The sequence below is a fragment of the Calypte anna genome, chromosome 2 (genome assembly GCF_003957555.1).
Source record: "Calypte anna isolate BGI_N300 chromosome 2, bCalAnn1_v1.p, whole genome shotgun sequence".
Taxonomy (NCBI): domain Eukaryota; kingdom Metazoa; phylum Chordata; class Aves; order Apodiformes; family Trochilidae; genus Calypte; species Calypte anna.
This window is the reverse complement of record NC_044245.1, coordinates 48,092,600-48,105,277: the sequence shown is the minus strand read 5'-3', so window position 1 is coordinate 48,105,277 and position 12,678 is coordinate 48,092,600. Positions and strand designations below refer to the sequence as shown.

Sequence of the window (12,678 nt, the reverse complement as noted above, 5' to 3'; positions counted from 1 at the left end):
TCTCCTGAAGAAATCAAATGCAGTAACAGTACTTGATATAGACGGATGTCAAGAGCCTCTCTTTGCTTGTCCTGGTCACCCACAAGTGCACGGTTTGAACAGACAGAAGCCTGCCCACTCAGGCTAGGAAAAACCTTTCTCTCATCCATGCCCTTCCTGCAGATACAGATACCCCAGCTTGAGTGAAATCCTGAGGTGGAAGAGTGAAATTTTAAAATGCCTTATTTCACACATCGAAGATGTACCAGAGGCTGTCTGCTGGCGGGCATACGACTCGATGCTCTCCACCAAGCTCAGAGGGAGAGTAAAGGATCAGACTTGCATCACTTGGACATGGCTCTTTTTTCAGACAAAACCATTTCAACAAAAAATTTATACTTCTAAAGACCATAGCCTGCATATGGTATCCACAAAATGGATGGGAATTACACTGTCACTGGCAGTATCAAGCTGTACAAATAAAGACAGATCCTTTAAGAGCTGTTATGTGACCAGTAGTATTGCAACTACCACTAGAAAAACAGAAATTAAAAATGGAGCTTGGGGAAGGTTTATATGCACATGTGAGCCAGTATAAAGACAGCTTGCCTTCACATGCTAGTTAATGATATAACCATAGACTGAAGACACACAAGTTTGCCACAGAAGAATGATGAGCATGATTTTCTAAACATCATGTAGTAGGTGACCAACTTCAGCTGCCCAAAAGCAAGAGCAGTGCTCAGCTGTCTTGAGCATCCATGCTAAGAAGCCTTAAGGGCATTCCCAGTTAGCACTTTGTTGTAGCTGTCACATTGAACAGATCTCCCCTGAACATCACAAGCTGAGATGGTCCCAATATTTTAGCCATAAAACATTGACATAGCATTTTAACACCTCTGTATGCCTTTCAGAGTGTGAACTGCACAATGATGTACTCACAGGGATACTGTAATTTCTTTCCCCACATTTAATGATTCAGGAGAGGAACAGTTGCAATATTTCTATGAACTGTTCCACCCTTTGTTAATTGATGCTCTTCAACCCCAGTACAATTAAAATGGACTGTTAGATTGCAAATAGAAAGCTTATTTGTTATATTTCATCCAAACCATATCCCCAAGGGCTTTTATAGAGTCAGACAGTTCTGGATGCAATGTTTTCAAGACAAATCACTTTGCTAGAAGCATTGTATAGAAGGACAATGGTTGGAATTTTTATAATCATCTACTTAATAGTAAAAAAATTCCTTTCAATGAGATGGATGGAACTTGCCAAAGAAGATGCACATGTGCTTTCACCACAATAAATCATCATGAGTACAATTTGTATGACAACACAGAGGAATGCAGCTGGCTCTTACAAGAAATGATGAAACAGGAAGATAAGTCTTTTGCAAGCAGGGAGCACAGATACTGAGACTGTGAAAAAAGACAGCTCACTTCTTAGCCACTGATCCAGAGGTAGGAAATTAAATCAAAAGACATATTTAAACAGTAACTGCAGGAAAGTAAGAGAACCTAGATATTCAGAAAATCCATTCAATGCTTTTCAGAAAGGAATCAACTCCCCTGGAGCACCTAGGGGTAAGTATTTTCTTAACTGAGAGAGTAGCATGTATTTGTGTCCTGAGATTCACCATTTACAGGACAGGAAAATGTGCAAGCATAGAAACCAAGATGCATAAACATCTCACACCAATTTTAAAATGCAGAGGAATCTTAAATTTAGTAACTCCACTTTTCTGAGGTGTTGAGGTGACAAAGTGACAAACTGGAGAGAGCAACTTCAATGAGCAGCTTGTAGTTCTTACCCTACATAAATGGCAGAAGAAGTAGCAAGAAGCCTTTCGTCTCCAATTCATTTAAAATACAAATACTGGAGCAGGCTTTGCACACTGAGATGTGCAGATGCAACTCACCCTTCTTGATTAGTGACACAGAAAGCCTGGAGCATTAATCAGGAAGAGGCACTGCTTCCCCCAGCTCCACACCCATCCCACTGCAGACACACAGCATGCTGTGAGGCTTGGGAATCTTCCCTGAGCAGCACATTGTATGCCCTCTGTCATTCCTAAAACAATCATGGCTAAACTAGATAAACCCAGACCTCATAGTATTTAGAAATGCTGTATCTATCCCATATCACTTCACATAATATTTAAGACTTGTAAACATTGGAATGTAGAAGACATGGGTAATACTTTAATGCAGCCAAGGTGTAAAGGCTTGCAAAAGTACACACTTTAGACAATTCTGGTCATCCAAGATATTCAAGTGCTTTACAGAGATTAACTAACCTGGAAGATATTCTTGCCATCAGTAAAAGACTGGGCTGTTTATAGTCATTTTACAGACAGGTAAGCTGATGCAAAGAGAAGGATTTGCTGATGTCCAATAGGAATTCAGATTTATAATGATGTTTCAAGATCTCCTTGTAGACTTTCAAAAACTATTAATCTGAAGGAATGACACCTGCTTTCTGGTAGCACTGATAGAGGCTATGGGTACAGAAATGTGTTACCAAGAGGTAAACACAGAACATGATCTTACAACACATCGATGGCTTCTGTGTTCCCTGTCCTCGTAGTAAGCCCAAAGAGGTATTTCCCATCTTTCATTGAGGAAGAAACTGCCCCAGAATTACATCAGCTGCATCAGAAGGTAAAAGAATGCCCAGGAAAGCTCCCAGGGAGCCTCCAACTTCCTGGAATTGGATAGCCCTGCACACCTCAAAGCTACTTATGTCACATAAAAGCTCTGTTGCTGACTCCAAAAGCAGCCTTTGGCTCCAGGTCAACTTGCTAGCAGATACCTTACCTATTTCTCCAGGAACACGCTTGCCACTGAAGCGAAAGCATGCTGTGACATTGAGGCAGTTCACGGGCTGCAAGCCATCATGGCACTGAGGAGCTGTGATATTTATGGACACGGGCAGGAAAATGGAGATGTCCATGGTAATGACAGGTCTAGATCTGGAGATCAACAGAGAAATGGAAATGAGTGATCATTCAGAGGAAAATTTCTCAGCCAAAGGAAAATAAAAGCAGATTTGGTAAACTGCACCATTTCAGGCAAACATGAATAAGACAGCACTTTTGAAGATAAATTATCACCTGACCTCTCTGACAAGGACTACTAGTGTCTGAATTAACACCACTGCATCAGCTTGAAGTTCAATGCTCAGACACAGACTCCAGGTAGGCAGATGAGGAAATTCATAGTAATCATCATAATAATAATCTCCAGCAAGAGTTCCATATAGCCTTCCTGATGGCTGAAGAGGATAACAAAAATAGCACATAGGAAACCAAGGACAACTTATGCAAGTGAGACTGTTGGCAAAGTGGCTTGGATGGTCAGGAATGAGTAGGAAGACACCTTAGGTTTCCAGAGAATGGTCTACAGTGAAATTTGTGCCCTGAAAGTCAAGGAGGGAGCACTGAGATGGATTCATACATAATTTTTCTGACAGTGTTAAGAGGTACAAGACACCACATTCATGTTTTCTAGAGGAAGGAATGTTTGGCTTATTCCCTTCTGGAGAGTGGTAAGGATTTAATGCACTTTTCACACTGGTGAATCGTTTCAGGAGTTACCAGGTGCACTGTGAATCAAATCTTTCCACCCTGGCAACTCCAGCACCAGATTATTGCTATACTGCTACTACTATTCCTGGCTGAAGAAAACCTCATCAAGAATAGTAGAGGAAGCAAAGTGCCATCAGCCCCCAGGGTAAATCTCCTCTCTCACGCAACAGAGAAACCCCGACAGCTTGGTTGGGAAAAGCTGCCCAGAAATCCAGGTTCTCCTGTGCCATCCCCAGCTCTTCAGTCCAAGCTGAAGAAGTCCACAGTGCTTCACCCAAAAAATTCAGTGTTATTCTCCATGGTTTCAATTCTATACATGTTCAACATGAACATATTCTTCCAAAATTAACTCCAGTAATAATAAAACTGTGCATCAACCAGCAGATTCATTTGTAAGGTAGTCCCAGCAGCTATGCAAGGCCAGACCATGTAAGCAAACCACTTCAGGACTCTCACTCCACAAGACACTTAATTTAGAGGTGGAAGAGAGACAGAAGAGAACAGGGGTTGTGGTTACACCTAATTTACATCAACTGGAACAAGATCCATTTCAAACTTCAAGACAGCTGCTCAGACTCTTACCACAGCCTGAAATAACAGGGCAAGTTCGCCTTTAGAGATGGAGGATGGGGATAGAGAATAACCCTAGAAATATACACAGTAAAGGTCAGGGGAGGGCTAGGTGGGACATGGAGAAAGAAGGAAAAAGACTGAGCTTCCTAGGATCATTTCACACCTTGGAAAAGAAAACTTTTTCCAGATGCTTAAATAAACATAACAAAGTAAATGCTATAATTGATCTAGAAAAATATCTCTCCTAGAAAAAAATATTTTTCCAGCCACTATGCACTGTGTGATTTTTTCTTAATGTCAGCTCACTTGGTTATCCACTGGGGGGAAAAGAAAAAAAGCAATGCATCTGTCAAAGGGCCATACACACACGCGAGCAATACAACAATGACAATCTGCCCCAAGTCACCGCAGCTTCCACCAAAGCCTTTAATATCACTTGGCAAAACATTTGTTGGTTTTGGCCAAAGGACTTCACAAAGGCTGCTGGAGGGGTGACGAAAAAAAAAAGCAAAAAAAGCAAAGCCGATTTCTTTATCTGAAGCTGAATCTAAACTGCAAGGGTGACATGCTCTAAATTGGCAGTAGCGCCAATTAATCAGGCTGCTCATAAAGCCAGTCAGTAGTGCACTAAACTCCTCCAAAACACACAGGCAGTGACTGAACACGTGGACAGAGGTCACCGTGCTGTCGTGATGGATGTTGTTTTAAGCTGCACAGCAAGCCTTTCAGATTGCCTTTTCCTCCCCTGCAAGTAACAAGAAGGCAGGAGAAAAATGCACAGTTTTCTCTCTAGTGGTTTTGAAGATGTGTGGCTGTGAGATCCCATCCAGGGTATGGCATGTCTTTTCAAAGAAGCAGCAATTGGCTTCCTCTGCATGCATGATGAAGGAGCAGAAAACTCTTTGGAAGATGTCACCACCTGCCACATTGATTAAGAGCATTTCATGCCCCCTCTCCTTTTTGTTTAATTGCTTCAAATGGAAAAAGAGCCAAGTTTTTCCTGCCTTGAACAGGAAGCAGGATGGCATGTCTGTTCAGCAGATCCAGAATACATCTTGCCAGTCTCACCACATCCCTGTACCTTCCATTAAGTAATTTCTACTTCCAGTGACATCTAGGTATTGATAAGACTTGTCTACTCAGTAGTAGTAAAGTGTAAAAAATGAGCTACTGACAAAATTCAAACTTCCCATTTGCCTTCCCTGGTCTGTGCATCTTAAGCTTTCTCCTACTCTTAACTTGCTACCTCCATAATTTGGTGAACCACGCTGTCACACCTCTCTCTATCAGATGAATCAAGCAATTGCACTTAACTCACACACTTGAAACAGCAGCTCAAATCCTGTGTGTATTGCAAATGTCTGTACTTCATTTCCCTGAAGACTGATTTCATTCCATGTCCCATTATAACTTGCAAAATTACATCCTGGCATCATACGCAGCTGGCTTTTTGCTCAACTGTGTTCCCTTAAATCATAATTTATTTACTTTATGCAAATGCAAGAACAATAAAAAAGCCTTCTCACAAATTCAGAGCAACCTTTCTAAAAAGGCACTGAGATGCAACACATCTCCTTCCAGCTCTAACCCTTTGTTTTCTTCATAGCCCTGGGAATCCTATGTCTTGTCATACCTCACTACACTGTTTAAATTAGATTGTGAATTCTTTGACACCACCCATATCTAAGGTTCTGCTTAATAAGTAATCAAGCTTGCTTCTTCTGAACACAATAAACTTGGGAGAAAATTGGAGTGGTGGAGGACCCAGACCACATAAGATACAGAGAGAAAACAGACACAAGAAAAGAAGGCAACAGAAGATGACAAAGACATTGATCTCACCTCAGAAGAACTACGTTGTCTGACAAGAAGGCTCCAACAGTCACATCTGAAATTTTTGTAAGATTGAGACAGTCAGAAAGGAGGCAGAGAATTTAGTTCTTTCAAGTCAGGTAGTAAATTATGGATTATACATTCAAAAAAAAGCCTTTTCCTGACTTAAATCAGATAGCTGGTCCCTTCAAATATCACTGCTCCTTATCAGAGCTTTGAATAACAGAGTGGAAAGGGAAGAAAAGGCTCAGCTTCACTGGCCTCCTGCAATGGCAGAAACCAGCAACTCAAAAATGACCAGCTCTGCTGCTTCATTGGACTGCTGCTGTGTTTCCCAGTACTCCCAGCCCCAGAGTAGTGGACATACCTGGATAACCATTGCCATCCATATCAACTCCCCCTGATATGGACTGGCCGAACATCCGCAGCATTGGGTTTATTGTTTGCCCAGACAGCTTCTGCAGTGGAAAATACACAAGTGAAATCAGACAGTAAAGCAAAAAATCCTCTAAAAAAACCAAAACAAACCTCAAAAAAACCCAGAAAAAACCCTTCAAGCCTGATTTTCATGGTCACCAGGGCTCTTTTCCAGGGGAATGTCACACATCTGCAGGCTCGCAGCCCTGAGCAGGAAGGCTGCTGACTGCAGGAAGCCCTTCTGCTCTGGGCTAGGAGGAGGCCAGTGTTGACTTGGATTGAAAACCACACCTGCATTACAACCCTCATTCAGAACAAAACAAAGCAAAATAAAGAACACATCAAGCAGATTTCTTGTGGGTGGAGGTTACAAAATTTAACTGCACCCAAGAGATTTTATCTTTTTTTTTTTTTTTTTTTTTTTTTTTGCATTACCTAAACCTAAGTTTTAGTGGCATCTTAGCAAAATTAATGATTAATTGAAACAGAAAATCCTGCACAACTATTCCGTTTCACAGTTTGCCAGCATACTCAAAGCAAAATGATTAATTTTCATCCCACTTGGAAATGCTGGTTTCCATCAGCTATTATGCAGTATTTTGCGTCAGTTTGGAAGCTGCATCTCATTTCTGCTTCCCCAGTGCAAAGATTAATCAACTTCTAACACAGCTTCTTTTTTTTTAAATTCCAAACACAAAAACTTTATCTAAAAGGTTTGAATTGTAAATGCTTTTGTCTGAAGCAAATTCATGTATCAAAATCTCATTTTCTGAGAAGGCACTCAGATGTCTCCCAGTTCTCATTGTACTGGGCCACCAATGCCAGACCTGAATTCAAACCAACGTCTGACTGCAGAAGTTAAAGACAGAGGCAACCTGTCCCAAACAGTAATTTTCAAGGCTGTTGGTGGTGCTTCACAGCTTGTGAGATGTGTCCAGCTTTTCACAGCCCTCCCATAAAAGGACGTAATATTGGAAAGAAGGTCAGACAGGAAATTCATGGAAAAAAAAGACAAGTTGAGACAAAGAAAGATACCCTGAAGTCCTGACAGCCAGTTTAAAGGAAAGCCAGTGTTCTGCTGTGTCCAGACCTCCTTTTCCCATTTGTGGGCAGATAAGATTAAAAGGACTGGAAGAAACTTCCTCCCCACATAACACTTGCATCACATTTTTGAGGGGTCACAGTTCAAATGGTAAATCCCACCTGCAAACATCCTGGTGGACATCTGCAGACTGCTACAGTCTAGAAAGTGCAGGTATAATGCTGCTCTCCTTTTAAGTGCCATGAATGAAACCAGCAGGCCACAAAGCCAATTAAGCTGCTTCTGCTCCCAGCCTTTAATAAAGCTGCGGAAGGGGCTTAAGGGAACGACATTGATCAGCATTTTAAATTAAGAAAAGGGGGGAGGGGGCTAGCAAAAGAAAAAGGATGAAAACATATACCTGCACATACCCCTTTTACCTTTCTCAGCTTATTTAAAAAGGGAAATCTAAGGCTTTAAAATGTCTCAGGGGTACAGTAATAAGATACAAAAAGTCTTTCACCTCTGGGTTCAAATCCAGGGCAGGCAGGTAAAGAAATGATGTTGCCTCACAGTTTTTTTGTGTCACGCACTGGAGATGAACTGGTGGCGTGTCTGGTGAACTGCAGCAGACACTGCCTCTAAATGGTGCCCCCTTGGCTGCTTCAGGACATGGGGCAACAACAGGAATGGTATAATCAGTCAAAGAACACAGTACCCTGACACCTTCAGCTGGAATTTGTCCCACTGACAAAGTAGAGAGGCATACACCATTTCCAGTGGTGCTGCTTCAATGGGAAGGGAAAGATTACAAGCAGGATGTTTTGCATCCAACCCTGATGATCTGGCCTCTTTCAAAAATGTAAAATTTTCCCACGAATGACAAAAATAAAAAAAAAAAAAAAAATTCCGATCCTCTTCACCATGAGCTGGAAAACTCCAGGTTTTTCAGCAACCAGAGAAGAATCTCCAAAACAGTGGCTCTCAGCAAGAGACAGGCAGAATCCTCCACATGCCACGCAATAGTGTATTTCAGAAGTATCCATACAGAGTCATTGAACTTTCTTTTTTCTAAAGCACAGCACATGGCATATATATAGTAAAAGGAAGAAAGACTAAACCTCTGTGATCTGTTAGAAAAGTCTTCAATATAACCACTAAACTCTTTACTTCTACTTATACTGTGATGTACTGTGAAGGATCCCACCCAGCAACAAAACAAAACAACCAGAATTTCAAACACATGGAGAGAGGGAGAGCACATTCAGGCTCTCTGAAAAAAGGAATGCACTGGACAGAGACTAGGGGACACATGTTGGGCAGCATGAGCATGAATTTATCCTCTCTACTGCCTGGCTACAGTAGCTAAATGGCACCGTGTCATCTTTGTACAAGATGCTATAGCTTGTCCCAGCTGAGATTTTACTTCATAATAATGGCCAGGGGAATGACACCCAAGAAAGGCGTTGTGATATACTGTCACATGGCAAGGAGAGGACCAACAAGGTGGCCAAAGAGGCTTCTGTAGAGCACTAAAGAAAACTTAGTACCTCCTCCTTCTCACTAAGCCTGCTTCTGCAGTAAGAAAGTGCAACTTTCCAGCTCCCCATTGGCCTCCTCATAATTTATAAACCTAATTGTGTTCCTGTAAATCAGAATTTATTTATTTACCTTATGCAAATATCAGAACAGCTGGTAACTATAACAAAATATCTCCTGACTAATAATTTTTACCCTACAGTATAGGAAGGGATCAATTCCGGAGAGGCTATCTTCAAACCAAAACTGAAAGCCAGGACTATGATGAATCCAATAATGGAACCTCTAAGTATGGTTTATTTCTCTAGGCTTTGGGAAAATGACTTCAGAGAGGTATTGTAAATGATTGTGTCACATACCATAGAGTACTGAGGTACAATACCATTAGCATCCCCATGGTAAATATACACTGCTCCTAGGTAGTTATCCTCCTTGGGAGCTCCAATGGCAACATCTGTAAAACAGTATAGATCATAAACATTTCAAAATCCATTTCACTAACACAACATTTTCCCAATTTTTGAAGCCAGCTATCCATAGCAAAATAGCTCCCCACAATGAAGATGATCAGCAGTTCATGTGAACCTGGCTAGAAGAAACTTGTTTGATTTAATGAAGAGCTCATGTTAATATAAACAATCATAAATGTATATGAATTTGTACATGCATGTGGCTACATTGTGCCTAAATAGAAACATGTGCTTGTTATGGAAATGTGTGTTTATTAACTAGCAACCATGCTCAAAAGCTTAACTTAAAATCCCAAATCTCAAATCCAGGGGAACATAAGCTTTGTGAAACAAAACAGCATTGGTAAAACATTTATTGTAGCACTGCAGTGAGTTTTCTTGAAAATCCTAGGCTCCAAATGAGGCTGGATACACCACATGAATATGCAGGAAGAAAAAAAAGGTTGCTGTGGGTGCATTTTCAAATTACATTTGATCCAATCTAACTGCAAGGGCCTGCAGAAGGAGTGATCCCACCTCCCATTCTCCTCTTCCAGTTGGATCTAGGGACTGCAGAGCTGCTAAAATTAAACTTTTCCCAGTGGCTTCATGCACATGGACTGATGGAACTCACTCCGCAGTGTCCCCATCACCACAACCAACCCACCAACCCGTGCAATGTCTTTGGGTTAGGTTTAATGGGATACTGCACTCTGGCCTGGAAGAAATAAATCTAGGCTCACAGTGTCTTTGCTTGTAAATCCTTAATCTCCCTTGCCAGAGATCAGGGCAGAAAAGGTGCTGCTATCAACATTTTGCTCTCACCTATTGTTATCACAGCATGCAGCCTCACACTGAGCAGCTTGCAAAAGCAGCAGGGGGAGATTAAAACAAAGGAGAGAAATTATTAATAGATTACGCTCTGCTAATGCTAACAGGAGTGAAAAGCTACTTCTTAATTATACTTCATAGTAAGATACACAATTATGTCCAAAAAAATGGAGAGACCTGAAGACATAAGGAACTGGGAAAGAAGAAAAGTCAGACATCGGTTTTGTTTGGGGTGAGGGTATCTAAAACCTTTTGTAAACCTTACAGAGATGAAGAAAATGCAACAGCAAGGAAAGGAAATCAAAGCAGTGCTAATGAGATAGGGGTACAAGTTGCATGGACATGGACTGAACCCACACCAAGGGCAATCAGCTACAAAAGCCTCTAGCAGACGAACCCTATGTAACCACATTTATCCTTAGTGTGAGTGCATGTGCTGATCAGGTCAGGAGGAGCAATGGATGCCACACAGCACCCAGCCAGGAGAGGAGACCAGCAGTGCCACCAGCCCTCTTATCATTTCCAGAGAAACAGCCCAGGAGGAGATCACACCAACCTGGGAAGCCATCGTCATCAATGTCACCGAGGGCAGCCATGCTCTCTCCAAAGTGTGCATTGTAGGCACTGTCACCATCCAGGATGAGCTGCTCTTCCAGCACTCCCTAGCAAGCAGGAAATAAAACAGTCAGGGAAATGGGGTGAGCCTTGGACAAGGTGAGCCTTCCCTGCAGGAACTGCCCACATGCCTTGAGAGGCACCTGGGGAAGGGCTGCAGCCTGACTCACTGCACATAGATCACCTGGGTGCTAGAAATTAAATTGATTTGGTGTTTTAACCTTATGTCTTTTAGTTTCAAGGGGGAGGAAGGGGGTGGGGAGAAAGAGCACATGGGTGACATAACTAAAATGCTAAATTACCTAAACCATAACTCAGTGATGTAACTAAATGCAGTCATGGGGCTTGGTGAGCTCCTGAAGTTTTCCAGATGCCTAAAATGTGACAGCCCAGAGCTTGCTCTACTGGCAGATTACATCTGAGAAGTGAAATCCTCTGTCCAGGCTTATTCAGTTAAACTCCAGTGAGTTAAGGACAACTTTCCCCAAGCAAAGAACATTTGGGCACTTGGATTTGAAAACTTCTTAAGCCTTGAACAGAAGGATTAAAGTAAAGTCCCCAAAAAGCCTTCTGAAATGAAGAATAAGGAAAGAGATTTAATGAAATAAAGAGACAGAAGAAAGTTCAGAATAAAGTAGCTTTGTACTCCTTTGCCATGAGAAGCCTTATAAGGATCTGGTAGTTCTTGCCCACCCACTTTCTGGTCAGATACATAAGCTTTAGTTTCTTGCAGTCTTTCCTCAAGGGAAAAGGTCCATTTCCACAAGAAAACAGAATTTAGTTATGCAATATAACTCCGTACCCACCTCAAGGGTTGTTTTATTTTGTTTTTGCTTCCTTTGTGAATGAGAGTATACTGCCCTCTGGAACATGTAATAAAATCTTTTCTTGGCTGCAGGGATTTGCTGACTTTAAGAAAATCCCACATAATGAAATCGAAACACAACGGAGAGGAGACAGGCAGGCCTGTATGTGCAACTTTCTTTTCTTTCATTTCTTTGCAGGCCTCACAGTAAACAGCAAAATACAAGTGAATTAAATCTAGCAGCACTATGCATGCTTGTATTAAAATGCAGTTTTGTCTGATCCACTGCAATGACCTCTTACGCAATAGTGCTTGCAAGATGAAACAGTTTAAAATGACCAAGCCCCTAAATAAACTCCACAAACCTGCAAGCCTTTGCTCCTGCAAGTAATTCTTGCTTCAGGAGCATAGGAAATTCCCACTAGCTTCTTGACTGTCTCATAAAAGAAAAATTAAATCATGTATGCTCTCACTGTGAGCCCCTTAGCATTCTGGACCCTATCCTGAGCACCCAGCAGCAACACTGCAATATAAGAAGTGGGACAGCTTATGGACCAAACTGAAAAAGTAAAAGTTCATTTAAAGAATGAGAGATAGTAGAAGGTAAAATTGCACAAAAAGAAATTCTGTAATATCCCAAATGCTGCCTTATAGGATGGGGTGAATATGAAGTGTAGCATAAACAAACTCCATATATTAAGTTCACAAAATATTGATGAAACAAATCAATTTCATTTTAGTCCATAACAACTCCTACCTTGAGACAGTAAGTTTGGGATCTGAATATTAAATCATAACAATAGGTAAGCAATAACTGTTTTCCTGTAAGTACAACATCAAAATTGTCTTGGTTTGCAGCTTAGCTTGCAAAGCTTGCAAAGCAGCTTAAACATTTCCAAGACTGCTGTAGGGTCCTGTTAAATCAAACTGTACCAACTGAGAAGACCTACCCACTAAAGACTATATATGTGGCATAAGGTAAAGATAAAGTGAATTCAGTCTCTGGCTTCTCTTCACAAAGGACTTG

General features: G+C 41.3%; 1 protein-coding gene across 1 annotated transcript in view; it reads right to left on the bottom strand.

The window, feature by feature from the left end:
• Positions 1–12,678, bottom strand: part of ITGA9 (integrin subunit alpha 9) — a 212,134-nt gene that overhangs the window by 163,658 nt on the left and 35,798 nt on the right. The window contains exons 10-14 of the mRNA XM_030445225.1: positions 10,788–10,893; positions 9,311–9,405; positions 6,342–6,432; positions 5,984–6,029; positions 2,799–2,953 (exon numbers count right to left, since the gene is read on the bottom strand). Of these exons, the coding sequence (XP_030301085.1) occupies positions 2,799–2,953; positions 5,984–6,029; positions 6,342–6,432; positions 9,311–9,405; positions 10,788–10,893 (493 nt within the window). The remainder of the gene's footprint in view (positions 1–2,798; positions 2,954–5,983; positions 6,030–6,341; positions 6,433–9,310; positions 9,406–10,787; positions 10,894–12,678) is intronic.